The 15866-nt window shown below is 38.9% G+C and overlaps 1 protein-coding gene across 7 annotated transcripts in view; it reads right to left on the reverse strand.

The window, feature by feature from the left end:
• The window catches only part of KCNH5 (potassium voltage-gated channel subfamily H member 5), a 333981-nt gene that overhangs the window by 180629 nt on the left and 137486 nt on the right, over positions 1-15866 (reverse strand). For all 7 annotated transcript variants that reach the window (XM_072963183.1, XM_072963182.1, XM_072963181.1 and 4 more), the window contains one exon: positions 7751-8177. In XM_072963183.1, the coding sequence (XP_072819284.1) occupies positions 7751-8177 (427 nt within the window). The remainder of the gene's footprint in view (positions 1-7750; positions 8178-15866) is intronic.

The following is a 15866-nucleotide window of genomic DNA, read 5'->3' on the forward strand; positions in this document are numbered from 1 at the left end:
AGAAACCGTCCTGGATGCCTCAGGCTGAGCTAGATGAACTTTATTTATTTATTCATTTATTCAACATATGTTTAATGAGCACAACCAACAATAGACACAATACTTTGTGATAAGCATACGGCGAACAGAACAAACACAGACCCTGTTCTTACCAGCTTTACTCTTCCACTCAAGTTCTTTATTGACCTGTTCAAAGCCTTAGTTCTCAGTTTACAGTCTAAAAAGAGATGAGATAAAGATGGAGATGGGGATGGAGATGAGGATGGAGACAGGGATGGAGATGGAGATGGGGTTAGAGATGAGGATGGGGATGGAGATGGGGATAGGGACAGGGATGGGTTTGGAAAGAACTGGAGGGGAGAGACAGAGAGGATTCAGTGACTTTTTTTGTCTGACATTCACCATACCACTAACTTACTGAGGGCTGGGAAGTATCTAATTTACCTCCCTAATGCCAATAACTGCAAGAACACCTGGCACAATGCTGAATGAATTCAATAATTTTGAGTGACACAGGGACACAAGGTAGTTACAGAGAGCAAATCCTTGCAAAGAGGCCAGGCTAGTTAACAGGCAACTGAGAAAATTTCTTGTTGTCGTCTGGGAAAACTCAAACATTATAGAATCTGAGAAGCTTTGTGAAAATGTGACTAGGCATAAAAAGAATCCTGAGTATAAAATAACATTCCTGCAAAAGATACAAGTTCTTTTTGAATAAGAAACAAGGAATAAAGTCCACATCACATTGTCTTTTTCAAACTACTGGACTGCATATCTGAAACTACTAAACCATGAAAAAAGGTGCCTATAACTCCAAACTTTGAGCTCCACAAAATGTTTTTCTTCATAGGATACTCAGCTCATTAAAGAAAAGAGAATAAAAGAAGAAGTCTTTTCTACAAGCAAGGGTAAAGCAGATACAAAGAACTGACCCAGTTTCCAAAATAAACCTTAAGCTTAAAGCTCTCTCCATCTGGCTAAAACTAAAACCAGAAATGAAAATCAACATCTTCACACTCCATCTCCTACCTACACCACAACGGCAAGGGCAAGAAAAAAATCCGCATATAACTTAATCCTATATCTGTGTCACTAAAGTCTCACATTAAGATTTGTAGAGGAATTTTTTTAACTATTGGAAAAATGTAACAACTCATTTTTAACCCTGCTTAGCTATCTGTCCAGGCCAAATGTCCTTCAGAGTCCCCGCTGGGCACTCTCCTTGGGACCCATTCCTATGCCCTGAGGTAAATGCCCTTCAGTCTTCCCAGATGCCTAACTTCCATCCAAAAAAACACTGCTCCTTCCAAAAGCATTATTTCTATTCTCTGTAATATTTCCTGACAGTCTTCCCTCTCAACTCTTTACTGACTATATTCCTACAAGACACATCTTACTATTCATAAAACAAGGTAGGTACCATATATGAAAAGCCCTAAAACTTTTAAGTGACACCCCTTCTTTTTTCATATTAACCTCATCTCCAATAACCAGCCCAATTCTGTGGACAGTGGCAAAACTGAATTAGCAGAATCTTAGATATACATAATGTTAGTACTGAAAGGAACTTTAAAAGTCATTTATTTCAACTCCTGTACTTCACAAATGAAAAAAACTAAAACCTGAAGAGATCCAAAAACCATCCAACGTTACACAAGCCTTTGTTCCCACCTCATTGTATATTCTCCCAATCTCTTGAGTCTTACCATCTTGTATTTATTTCCTTTTCCTATGGAGAGGGGTAAGGGCAATGCCTATAATTTCAGCTTGGCTTTTATGCGAACTCCACCGAGGGTGCTAAATGAGCCCATCAACTGGGGAATGTGACATGTGGCATCAAGCCTCCCTTGCACGATGTTGAGTGACCAGTGTGTAACTAAGTGTTCCTCGGTGGCTCTTAACCACCCACATGAAGATTCAAATTTCCCATCAGACATCCCACTGGCAGATGGTCCTCCTGTTGTTCTAAATCTGCTAACCCATTTGCCTGATGCATTATAAAGCATACCAGTCAATTACACAAAGTTCATAGACTGGGCTATCAATCACACCCTATTTACAAATTGTACATTGGCATTATTATGACTGGGCTTCCTTTCTACAAATTAAACTTCAGCAATTTTCATATTTATAGTTTTTAGTTTTGCTCTGTTTTACTTTTAAGACTTAGTTTGCATGGCATCCTGCTGGGACAGATTCTGGTTGTCAGATTCTGGCACCTGAGTCAGGCTGCCTCAACTTAGCAACTAAGCAGGCTACAACGGACAGAGTGAAAAGTGTTTCTAAACAAAATAAGTATCTAAAGTTCAATCTTACAGTCCTTTGAAATATGCTGTCTACATGTTTACTAATGTCTTTAATATTTTATAGTATATTAAAATAAATCAAAGCAAACAAAACAAATTTATGGTGGACATAAATTATACATGGCAAAGAGTTACTGATAACATTTTTATGTGTCTTTTTTTATAAAATTGTAATAAAAGATGCAAATGTATAGTTTCTTATAATGACTGGATTAAATTAAAATACAATTTATGTGATTATTTAATAATGAAGAAAGAGCTAAGTAAGCACTTGCTTTCTTGATAAATCTTCAAGAGAGGATTCATAAAAATACATTAAGACAAAGAGGATAATCGTATCAGAAAATTCCATACTCATATGCCTGCTTTATAGCCATCAAAACAAATCATCAGTGTACTAAAGTGCTTTCTGCATAGAGACAAAATTAGTCAACCTGCTAATCTTTGAAAAAAAGAAAGCAATAATAAGATTATATGAAAGAAATGGATTAGAAAACATTTCAGGAAGGCATCATTAAGTATTTACTGAGCAAATTAGCAGAGATTACCCACATCTTGGTATTTTTTAAAGAGGTATGGTATTTTCTACAACTGCTGCAGAACTAAACTTCAAAAATATCCTCTTTTACAAAAGCCCTTTAGTGTGAAGTTAGTGACTATCAGCAGAGTAGTCAGGTTCATTCATGAATGAAAAGACACAGAGGAATGAGGGGGAGCTGACTGTCGTGGGATAGTTATGGCTGCTACAAGAACCATGAAGTTCACTCGAGGCACAGAGCACAACGAAACTGAGAAAAGACAAGTCTGAGGTCGAGAACACATGCTGGTAGACCTATGTGGGAAAGATCCAAACAACCCTTTCAGTTTTGGAATCTGAGCAGGAGGAATCCCCACCTTGAGCAAATGCAGGGACAAAGGATATAAGCCTAGGAAATCCTGAGGCAGCCGGTAAGAGAAACACCCTGGGGTCCTACTGACATAGAAGGGATGAGGAGGAAACAGAAGACGACTGGGACTGAAGGCAGGACATTGTCATACACCTTGTTTGAAGATTTGCCTGATACCAATAAGGTGAAGTTTAAGACTGTTCCAGGACAGAGTCTACATGCAACTGAGCATCAGGGAGAAAGAACCCAGGAGTCTGAGAGGAAAAGCTATTAGGGAAAGAAGAGAACTCAGAAAAGATCTAGGAACTGGAATTGTTGCTGCTGAAATTTTCAAATTTTGCTAGAAGGCACAAAAATTTCAGATTACTTTCTCCAGAAAAAAAGAAGCTATAATTTACAAGTTGTGATTATTTTTCTCAACAGAAAAGAGGAAGTTGGTGTCTCTCTTAAATCTGTGACAAAACATCTTTCTCAGTTCTTGAATTATTAGGTTATCAGTGCTGCTTCTCAAACAGCCAGCACAGAGTGACAAGAACACTAGCACAACTGAAAGCATGAAACTGTTTTCGATCTCCCTCTTCCCTTATTCTCCTTTTCCATCACAAACACACACACACACACACACAATTAAATCCCTGATTAGGTCTATAGCTGTAAACATATATTGGGTTCTGGGAACACTGGTGGTTTGTTTTTGTTTGTTTTCCTTGGTGTGACAGCAGGAAAAAAATGATACCAAGATTACAAACAGCTGCAATAGCCAAGCCATATTTGGCTGATATTTTGTGCATGTGTGTCTAATAAGTTTTGGAATTGTGAGAAGTTACTGTAACACTTCATGGGTCCTAACAGTTTTCTACCATCTTCTTGAGTTGTTATGAAGGAAACATGCCATGAAATTACTAAAGACCCAAGGACTAAGAAGAAAATCAAAAGGCATCTCCTTTGAACACTGGCTATAGAAGCTACATTTGTTCAGAGGCATAAAAAGAAAACCAAAGTCAACAGGTAAAAAGATGTCAGAAATTGCTTTATAACAGAAAACAACTATTCAAGTATTGAAAGGAGATGGCAGAAACTCAGTAAGAAAAGGGATCAACTTTAAGACCAGATCTTCATCTGGAAACTAAAACAGGAACTGAAGAAGAGAGGAGAAAGACATTTTGATGTAGCAATATAATTGGTCATACCTGAAGCAGAGAAGAATGGGACCAACTCTGAACTAAAAAACTCAACTGAATCTATGTGAAAATGTCCAGTGTAAGTAGAGTCAGGTAAAAAGTGGTGGGAGAAAGTGTTGTTGGTGCTTCTACCAACTAGCCCCTCAGAACTTGTTATCCAGCCTTGTGAGAGGGTTAAAGTTGGGGCAGTCCAGCTAAGGAGCTACTACACTACCAAAGACAGACAGGACTGGTGAGCTCACCCCAGGTTCCTCTCACAAAGGAACCAAGGCTACAATTTGAAGAGTGTGCACTTTTCTGGCACGTATCTTCATCAAAGACATAACTGGAATAGATTCAAGGACAGGAGATCCTCATTATGATCATCAGAGACATCTCCAGCTTCATTCATTCATATGACAAATTTATACTGAGCTTGGTGTTAAGAATTGTTTAGAAGTTGGGTATATAAAAGCAAAAAAGACGGAGAACAGCCTCCAAACTGTCATGGAGTTTACATTCTGAAGAAGAGAAAAACAGAGTAAACATGGCTGCAGGTCTTGGTAGATACAAGGAAGAAAAATGTTAAAGGGCAGAGAATAAGGGTGAGTGGCATTGGGGTGGCTTTTTATAGTAGGGTAGCACTGGGAAGAATTTCTGAAGAAGCGATTTGAGTGGAGACCTGTATGAATTCAGGGCGTGAGTCAGGGGAGGGGTGTTATAAGCAGTGGGAAAAGCAAGTACAAGAACCCTGAGACAGAACTGCTTTTGTACAGCGCATTCTGTTTGTACTGGAGTAGAGTATGTGGCAATGGTAGGAAGTGAAGTGGGTAAGGCAGGCAAGGGTCAGACGATTTAGGCTTTGATTAAAGGGGCAGGGTATCTGGATTTTATTTTATGTGCAGTATAAAACATCAGAAGGCTTTGAGAAGAAGAATGGTGTGATCTTAGTACCTTCTGGATAGAGACTGTGGGGTGAGAGTGACAACAAAAGGAGCATATAGGAGACTACTGCAAGTCCGGGCCAGTGATGGTGCTGAGCTGGTCTTGGGTGGTAAACTACGGAAGTGCAGAGAAATAATCAAATGCATTTTGAAGGTAAAGCCAACAAGAGTTGTTACGAATAAATGTAATATATGAGAAAAACAAGAATCTTGGGTAGTTCCCAGGTTTGGGGCCTGAGAAACAAAGTGAATAATTGTGTCCTTTAACTCCACATAGATTTTATTTTTCCATTATTCTTTTGTTGAAAAAAATCAAACTATGCTAGTATGTTCACTCTGAAAACAATTAGACAATTTAAAAAAAAAAAAAACCGGTTACTACATGTTCCAGAAATCTCCTTCCTGGGTATTTATCCCAGAGAACTGAAAACTTATGTCCAGAAACGAACAAAAAAACTATACACAAATGTCCATGGCAGCCTTATTGTAACAGTCAAAACCTGGAAATAATCAAAATGCCCTTTAATAGATGAATGGTTAAATAGAAGTATATTCAAACTGTGAAATGCTACTCAATAATAAACAGGAACAAAGTACCCATACACTTAACAACTTGGATGGATTTCAAGGGAATTATGCTAAGTGGAAAAGGCCAGTCTCAAAAGGTCACATTTTGCACCATTCCATCTATACAACATTCTCAAAATCAAAAAATTATACAGGTGAAGAACAGATCAGTAGTTGCCAGGGTGAGGGAGGCTTAGGGGAAGGAGCGAGTAAAGAAGTAATACGAGGGAGAGCTCTTTGGTGATGAAACAATTCTGTATCTTGATTTCAGTGGTAGTTACAGGAATCTACACACGTGATAAAACAGCACAGAACTATACATGCACATTGTACCAATGCCAACGTTGTTCTGATACTAGTTATAGAAGATACAACTATTGGAGGAAACTAGGGGAAGGACACACCCTCATATACTAACCTTGCAACTTCCAGTGAACCTATAATTACTTCAGAATAATTTTTTAACCTAACTATGCTCAAGTATAAGGCAAAATGCATTATATAAATATCAAAAGTAGTACGGTAGTAAATACTACATCTGACAAAATGTTGTCTTCTGAATTTACAAAGCACCTTTTTTGCCAATATATCTTACCACTTTTGATGTGTAGGCAGCAGTTTAATTTAGAGCGCACCAGGATCTCTTTGTATGTAAGAACATTTTCCTTCTAAAAGCCTCTGGAGCAAACAGCACTTGGAATTCATTCTCTCTGTTACCTCTAAACAGCAAAGAGAACCTGTGTGTTCTTGTTTCTGAACCTGTACAAAGGAGTACAGAGGGAGGAAGGAGTAGGGAGGGAGGGAGGCTGACCAACTGTTAACACCGGTGCTTCAACAGCTTGCAGACTTCAGGACTCTGAGAATTACCTTGCTCAGGCCCAAGACATTGACCTTTCACGGGCCAGCTGACACTCCTGGACTCTTAACATTTTTCCCATTGGTGTCAAAATATAAAAATTATCTGACGTTGAATCTCAAAAAGGATGGCTCAGACTAAAAACCAGTGACCAGGACCCAGAGGCTTAACAGGTGCTAACAGCACTAATCACATCTCCCATATGATGGTCTTAAGGTTACTCTGGGTATCAGAACTAGGCTTGGATAAATCATCTAAGACAACATAAAACAACTTCTTTGGTTGTGTTTTTCCTTAATGTTCTGGTCTTCTGCATCATCTAGCCTCAGTCTGAGTGTACAACACACGGTCTTTCACTCCTTTAGAGAGCGTTCTACTCCCAAGAACACCATCAAGACACTTATACTCAGGTATGCAGCTACATCCTAGACACTTCCATCACTGCTGAATGAGCTTATATTTACTAATCCTTTCATTCTCTCAGACTAGCATATATATTCAACCTAGAATTTTATAATGGAGACTAGATACTTAAACCTCTTACTAGTCCTAATTGTAAAAACCTACATAAAACTGTATCCTGAGATCAACTTTAATTCAGGAATTCAATTGTTAACTCAAACATTTCCTAAACAGGGTATCTCATATCAGATCCTGTCTGCTTTTTCAGAATTCAATGGATTTCCAGTAAAACCTATGGAACATGCCAGATGCTGCCTTTCTAGATGTTGGTTTCCCTTTGGAAATAGCTCTGTCAGGTATAATGCTATGAACAGAATTAAAGAGTTCTCATTCTGATTTTCATATCACTCTATCCACACTGTTTTACACATGTTAATATGTTCAAAAAAGTAAAATATATTATTTCACATTTTCATTTTCTGAGGCTGGATAAAAATTAAGCCAATGTAAATAATGTGGATTAAACACCTTTTTGAAGACAAAATAATTTCATTTTACTCCTGTCAGAAACTGAAACCTGGAGAACTGCCAGCAACAATAATTTTAAAATATTATAAAAGATACTTACAGCCAACCATCATCATGGCCACCGAAAACATCTTCTCCACATCAGTAGTAGGAGCTATATTTCCAAATCCTATGGTTGTAAGGCTTGTCATGGTAAAGTAGAGAGAGGACACGTATAGTGAATCCTTGCTGGGTCCTCCTTCCCATATCCCTGCACTGGTATTGTATCGATACGGAGTCCCAATGCTCAAGGCCAGCTGGTAGAGCCAACTGTCTATCTGGATGGTGTTGGTGACTTCATCAATGACCTCGTAGTCCCCAATGCTGTACCATATGCAGGCCAGCCAGTGAGCAACTAATCCAAACACACAAACCAGCAGCACAAGGACCGCTGCTCCATACTCTAGGTAATGGTCCAATTTCCTAGCCACACGGCCCAGTCGCAAGAGACGCACCACTTTTAAAGAACTGAAGAGACTGCTGATACCCTGAATAAAAGAAAAGAAAAGACAGAACACTTTCAGAAAAGAGAAGGCTGGGGAAACAAGACAATGGCTCACCTTCATGAATTCAATCACCATTTATACACTAAGCACATACACATAATACAGTTCCGACTTTAAGTCAATTTAAAAAAAAAAGCTGAAGTGATAAAAACTTTTTAAAATGCAGATTCCTTCCCACCAACAAATAAGACATTTGTGAACTATTAGATTAAAAACTTTTCATTAGCTAAGGAAGACCCAGTTTATGCTCGTAGGTGCAGTATAAATAGCACCAAAGGAGAAAATGGCTCAAATGCAAATTACACAGAGTTCAAAAAAGGGGTGATGAATTCAGACTTTTTATTTCTGTTTTCTATAAGACTTTTCCTCTACCCTAAAAGATTTAATTTTATTTCTTACTTTATAAAAGCTATGAACAACAAAACTTATGGAAAAGGAATCCTAGTTTTACTGTGAAGCAAACAGGAAATATTCTGTACACAGAAGGAGAAAAAGCAAATGTCATTGCTGGCTCCCCACCTCCTGCCACAGTTATGATAAGCATTAAATTTGTAAAGCTGTGGAAATGTGAAGAGTTGAACCTAGAATGGTTACATACCTACAAAGTCCTATCATCCTCCAGGAATAGTCACAGAAAAGAATACGATAAGGGAACAGCAGCAAGAAAGTTCACATTTTGTTGAGAAGCTTAAAACACCAAATATAGCATTACCCAAATGGAAACATAGCATAGGCTTTATTCAATCAACAAAGGTCCCACAGTTACTCTCTTGGAAGCACGTAATAAGCCACCCAGGGAGAGAGGATAAAGGCATCCCTGATGCAGGAGGGAAAGACAGGCAGTGATCCAGGACGCCTCTCATCTGATCATCACCTCCTGGAGTCCATGACTTCCTTCCTTACCGCTGACTGTCTCCCAGCTGGGAGACAAGGAATCCAACGTAACTTACTCTGAGCTTAAATTGTGATCAAACTGGAGGAACTGGGAGGTATAGTGAAACAGATATACCATTAATGAGACTCTAATTATGGCACTGTAAAGTCGTTCACAGTTCCAGTGAAATAGGTTACAAATGCATTTGGTGACACTATATATGGTAGTATATAGCTGAAATTTTGCAAAATAAAAATTTGAAATAGAGAGAGAAAACAAAGAGAAGTAGAAACAAGAGGTCTTGTGGAAGTAAAAGAGGAGCAGGAGCATTCTGAGTTTCCTGCCTCAGCCTCGGTATCCTGGCTATTTCGATTATTGCTCTCAAACACTGCAGCAGGCATGCAGCCTTCAATCGATTCTTGTTTCACTTGAACACTTGGAGAGGTGAGGAGCAATACTGAACTTCAGACAGTTCAAAAGAGTGGCATTAATAAAATTCAGAAAATGAACTGGCACAATTCAATGACATGAGATGTTGAGAAGAAGATTCAAGGCAGTTTGGAAGTTCTCAAAAAAGGAACTATGTAATCATGAACAAGAAAGACAAAAATAAGTATTTATTGAGTATGTCTATACAGCAGGCTCTGAGTTCAGCCCTAGGGACATTAAGACAAATATGCCTTGCTTCTGCTCTAAAGAAACCCATAATCAAAACACATTAGAAACTCAAATAGGGTTAAATTAAAAAAAGAAAACAGTATTGCTGTAGGTGTTGTTCTCCACTTAGCTCCAATTTTAAAAGGAACCGTGGTACTTCTGTTTAAATACTGCAGAGAAAAATTATTTCTACCTAAATTGTTTTCTCTAAAAACAACTAGAAACAAAGAAGAGAAAACAGAGGAAAACTTTATCTCTATCCAAACTAAAAAGTAGTCACAACCCTCAACCAAAATGCAGAGAATCAAGACCTACTAGAATTAGGCCCAACTAGAGGGAGGACACACTCCCCTGACCTCTGATGTAGGCAGGTTTCTCCAAAAGGAGGTGTTCCACCTTGGGGGTACCTGCTCTGACCGCTACTTAATCACCATTTTCTACAGCCATGTCTAACATTATTCAAATGTTACAAAATATTTTATAGGCATTCTAAACTCTCTTTGTTATGGGTTCTGTAACAACACTTTCTCCTGGATTTTAGCCAACTCCCCAACTGACATCTCTTTTAAAATCAGTTTCTGAGGCTAACCTTATCCATGCTTCTATTACATGCTGGGATTGTCATCAGGATTACCGTCAGTCTCTTTGGTTGATTTACTATGTGTCCAGGTTTCAACTGACTTCTATATATGGAGGATTCACAGGTCTACTTCTTAGTACAAAGCCCTTTCCTGAGTTCCTGTTACAGAAGCCAAATGCCTGCTGTCCATTTCCATTTAGATATCCCATAAGTATTCAAAGGTAATACGTCCCAAAGGGAAACCCTCGTGTCTCCTGAGTCAGTTCTCCATCTCCTACTCTCAAGAACAACGTCATCATGAACCCGGTCTCTCAGACCTGGAGCTGAGCCCCCTCTTCCTGCCACGTCCACCCAGTTATCAAGCCCTGAGGCTCTCACCATTCAGAGTGCCCGAGTAAGTTTTCAATCTGAATAAATATCTCAAAAATTTCCCTTCTTTCCTATTCCCAAGGCCACACCTTGGTCATGACTTCATGTTTTTTTCTCACTTGCGTGACAGCAATAGCCTCTCCATCAGCCTCCCTACCCTATCCTCACTCCCCGTAATTTGCTGATCACACTGTATAAGCTACCAGTCTGGTATTTTTTTTCTTTACGTCATGTATGCCTAATCATGTCCCTCTCATCTAAAGTCTCTAATGTTAGCTCATTACCTATAGGATTAGGTATTCACTCCCTACTATGACGTGAAAAGCCCTTCAAAACCCAGTATCTGCCTGTCTGGTCAGGATCGCTCCCACCAATTCCTCCTCGTGGTCTCTACGCTCCAGCCGCACACAGCTCCCAGAGTGCCCATGCTGTTTCATGCCACAATACAGGTTGTCCCTCTGCTTAAAGCACTTTTCCCTCTCACTCTCTGAAGGGCTAGGCTCTTACTTATAGTTCATGACAAACACTCTCTTCTCCTGTGCATTTCCTTGACATCTTCCCCTCCCCCACCATCTTCCTTGTCATCCCCTCACCCTCTTCCCCCACTGTGAGAGTTAGGTGTCCTTCCTATCTCTAGGATTATCACACACTCTTTGTCCATCTCTGTTACAACAATTATCATAATAACACTTTATTACAAGTCTCTGTTTGCATGCATGGCATCCCAGGAAACTAAACCCCTAGAGGAATATACCTAGTCAGTTACAAAGCTTGGCATACGGTAATATGTTAAGCCGTCAATACAGTCAACAAATGAATGAAAAAAACTTTTACAACACAAGTAAATGTAAATGGGGTGAATCTGTGTGTGGGGTGATGGGGAGGGCAGGGAGCACAGTTAATAATCCTATGTGGTAAATATCATTATTAAAACATAGCCTAGGAAAATTAGGTAATTTAACTCAGTTCACGCAGCTGGTTAAGAGGAGGAGCTGATTCACATACAGGTAGTCTAGTTCCACACTCCTTGCTCCTAACTACTTCACCACCTGACCTCACTTTGACCCTCACTATATCTGGAGCACGATGTGTAATCTAACTGATCACATCAGTACCTGCAATGCTGGCTTAAGCACAGGCATTCACTGGCTGAAACACTGACCAAAGGAGATTAAACACCTCACCTCCCTCTGATTCCCGCCTACGCACAAAGGTGGCGCACTTGCGGGTCCCTAGAGAGTCTGCAGCTCTCTGGCATGACCAACATCCTCACGACACCAGGACGCCTGTGTCCACTTTTCACAGGAGGACCCTGAAACAATTTAAACTACTGATTTCTTCTGCATCATATGATTTTGAGGAGAGGGAGAGTCACATTCAACTCTGTATCTAAAATAAGAGATTTTACTTACTTTATACCTCACCCTCATAACCTTTACATTGGCTTCAAATTATACTTAATCTCTTGTTGGGAATTTTAATTTAACCCATATAATACTGGATACCTGGGTGGGCCAATCCTCAATAAAACAACTACCTTCTGTACCACCACCTTTTTTGCAACAACCTCTTGAGTCTGTATTTTCCACAGGTTTTATCTGCTTATTCCTGTTCTGCTTGATTTCACGCCACACTTTCCAATCTTTCTGTGCCCTTTTCTGCACTCCAGTGGCATTCTGTCTCTATCCTAACATCTGAGCTCTGAGATCACAAATCCCTGGGGTTCCACTGGTGGAAGAGAATATCAAACACATAATATGCACAATAGAACACAGCGGAATTAACGGAGAACTTTCAGTCATCATCTTTCCACCTTTCTAGCCAATTTCCTTACTTGACGAGCACCTCAGGCCATAGGAGCATAAAGAACAACATCCAGGAGATATCTCTGTGTTATTAACTCTTCAAGACTTTTCTGTGGATTCCCCCATCAAAGAGATATGGGATGTTAGCGTAAAAATGTCTTGCAATGATAAGGACATTTGAATTACAAGTCAGTTCTCTCATGTGATCATCTCTAAGGACAGTAGGCAGATAGCTCAGCTGGTATTCTGTCCTACCTTCTTCCTCCCTTGCTTTATAAACAGAAAAGAAATGATCAAAGAACTTTCTTGTCCAAGGATACATGACAATTAAGTGGGGGTGATAGAGCAGGAGTACAGACTTATAATATCCAGTTTGCTCAGTCTGCATTCTTGCACACAGGATGTGTAGTAGACTATTTGAAGAAAAAAAAAGTAGCTGTGGTCATTTCCTTCTGTATCCATACCCCTTGGCAACGTGACTTTGCATCCTCTCCCATCAAAAGATAGGTCTATTTCCCCAACTTGCTTAAGTCTAGCATTATGATTTTGGCCAATAGCATGTGGTGTAAGTGACACCATGCCAGTTCCAAGCCTAGACCTCAAGAGGCAGAGCCTCCACTCATGTTCTTGGAATCCAGCCCAGCTGCCATATGATGAATATCTCATAGGCTTTAGGAGAATGAGAGACCATAGGAACACCCTCTGAGTCCTCTCAGATCAGACCGCCACCAGCCATCTGAGCGGCCTACCACTAACACATGAGTGAACATAGCTGAAGTAAGCCCAACCTAGCTAAAGTCATCAGAATCACTTGTTAAACCACAGACAAATGAGTGAAACAAATGGTGATAGTCATTATCCACCAAGTTTTAGAGTAGTTTGTTATGTGGGAAAAAAAAAATACTAACCAATACAAATGTGGGGAAAGCACATCTGTGTTTATGTGCATAGTATTTCATAATTGTTTACAATTTTTAGATATTATTTACCTCTTGTATTGGGAAACATGTCACTGTTTTGTTCTGCATGAACTTATGTGAGTAAGTATTTCATGAGAACAGAGAACTCAAAGTTATTACTTCATATAGCTCCTAAATAGTTATTAAATCCAACTTCACCTAAAGCTTGCTATCACCCCCTGTAACTTCAGCTTCCATGTGGATGACTGTGCCAATAACCCGGACTTACAATTTATTCACCAATTCACCTGTGACAACCTTTTCACTTTCCCTCAGACACCCACTCCCATGGTCATAATCTGAACTTTGTCATAGCCTAAAACTTCTTCCAACTCTAAAATCCTGAATTGGACCATCCTGCTCTCTGACCATATCCTCTTCTGTGTTGAGCTAAATGGTCCAATTATACTGACTTCAATAGCAGTTCAACCTTATTGAGTTTCCAGTCCATTGCTTTTTCTCAATAGATTAACCCTCTCCATTCTCCACCTTCTTCCTTATGTGGCCTCATAATTTCAACACAACCACATTCCTGAATTCCTTAGCATATCTGTCTCTTCATTATAACCTGTATCAAAATTTGAATTCTAATTCAATTATCAGCTTTCTTCAGGCCTGTGTTTAAGAACTGCTCAAGAAAGTCACACAATAGGGCAGACTGATTCCACTATAAATTCATTATTATCAATCTGAAAGCATCTCCTAACCACCTAGCAATTTTACTATTTTTCTTATAAATTCATCTACTCACTATATTTCCAACTTTCTCTACTCTGCTCAAAAATCCAACCACTCCCCCTTCAACTACATCCTTCCCATAGACATTTAAACATGTCATGTCTCTCCCATTAAAAAAAAAAATTGTCACTACTCCCCTTCACCTTCCCATTCCAGACCTTTCTCCTGGTTCTTTTCTAATATCTAAGCAAATGTAAGCACTACTCATTTGATTACACAAACCAGAAACCAAGAAGTATTCATGTCACCCCACTCTCTGACATCTCCCATATCCAATTTATCTTAAAGCCCTATTCATTTTAACTCCTAAATATCTTTCAAATTTATTCACATCTCTCCATCAGCACCGTCACTACCTTAGACCATGCTATTAGCACCTCTCTCCTAGCCCTACTGAAGTGATCTAATAAATTTTAAGCCCTTCATTTGACCCCTTCCAAACTATTCTGAATGCCACAGAAGAATTACCTTTTTGAAGTCACTCCTACTTTAAAATTATATGATAGCTTCCAGTGTTCTAAAATCTATTTTGGTTTACCCAGACTTCCATGGTCTAGCCCCTTTAATCTAATCCTTCAACACTCACGCTTACTCTCCATCCAACTTTCAAACATTTGAATATGCCATGCTCCTTCAAACACAGGGCCTATGCACTTGCTAGTCTTTCTAAATGGAGTGTTGTTCTACAGCTCTTTCACACCCCTGTCCTTCTCCTGACATTTGTGTCTTTCTGATTGTGTACTCATATCTTGTTCTGTTCATTCTTTTTCCCCTAGCGCACTCTCTAGAACTTCCTGGCACACTGTAAGCACCAAATATTTATTGAGAAAATAAATACAGTATTAAAGAATTAACTAATACAGAAATCTCTCAGAAAAATTTCTGACTCCTCTAGCACTCATATTATAATAAATAATTAATATTTATTTAATCTTCATGGGAAGCACTGTATCAGGCAACTGGATAAAAATTGCTCTGTTTTATAAGCATTGGGTTCTTATTCCAAGTAGATTTTATACATAAATGACTACCTAGCCCATTTCCATTTCTTTTTGTAGAGCACAATTTAAAAACTAAGAGAAAACTAAATAACCTAGAAAATGTAGCAAACTACATTGGTTACCTGCATCTCTAATCCAGATAACAAGTTCTACTGCCTCCATCCTATTTGGAACTCACTTCTTCAACTCATGCTACCAAGAGATCCATGGGGAAATAATCCTAATTACCCCATGCATTAGTTAACATGCTTTAGGAGAAACTCTCAGTTTAAATAACTTGTACGTATCATCTCTTTAAGCCTATTTATATTCTTATAATACACAGTGGCATAGATATGTAAAGACATAGACAGATAGATAGATAGATAGATAGATAGATAGATAGATAGACAGATAGATAGACAGACAGACAGACAGATGAAAAACAGATATCTACTTTCTGCAATGTCCATAATACACTAATGGTAAATGCTTCTTGTTGTGGAAAAAATGTTCTCATTAATATCCATTAGGTCCACAGTGACTATAAAGCTTGATCAAAATGTGCACCCCAAAAAGAGGTACGCTAAGTCTCGATTTTTTTTTGAAATAACATGCTATGTGTACAAGTAAACCAGATTCGGAGATGCTTTAAATCCTTCAGTGAAATTGCTGCCTTTACAATACAAACTCCTTAATACAACCTAAA

The sequence above is a fragment of the Vicugna pacos genome, chromosome 6, assembly GCF_048564905.1.
Source record: "Vicugna pacos chromosome 6, VicPac4, whole genome shotgun sequence".
Classification (NCBI taxonomy): Eukaryota; Metazoa; Chordata; class Mammalia; order Artiodactyla; family Camelidae; genus Vicugna; species Vicugna pacos.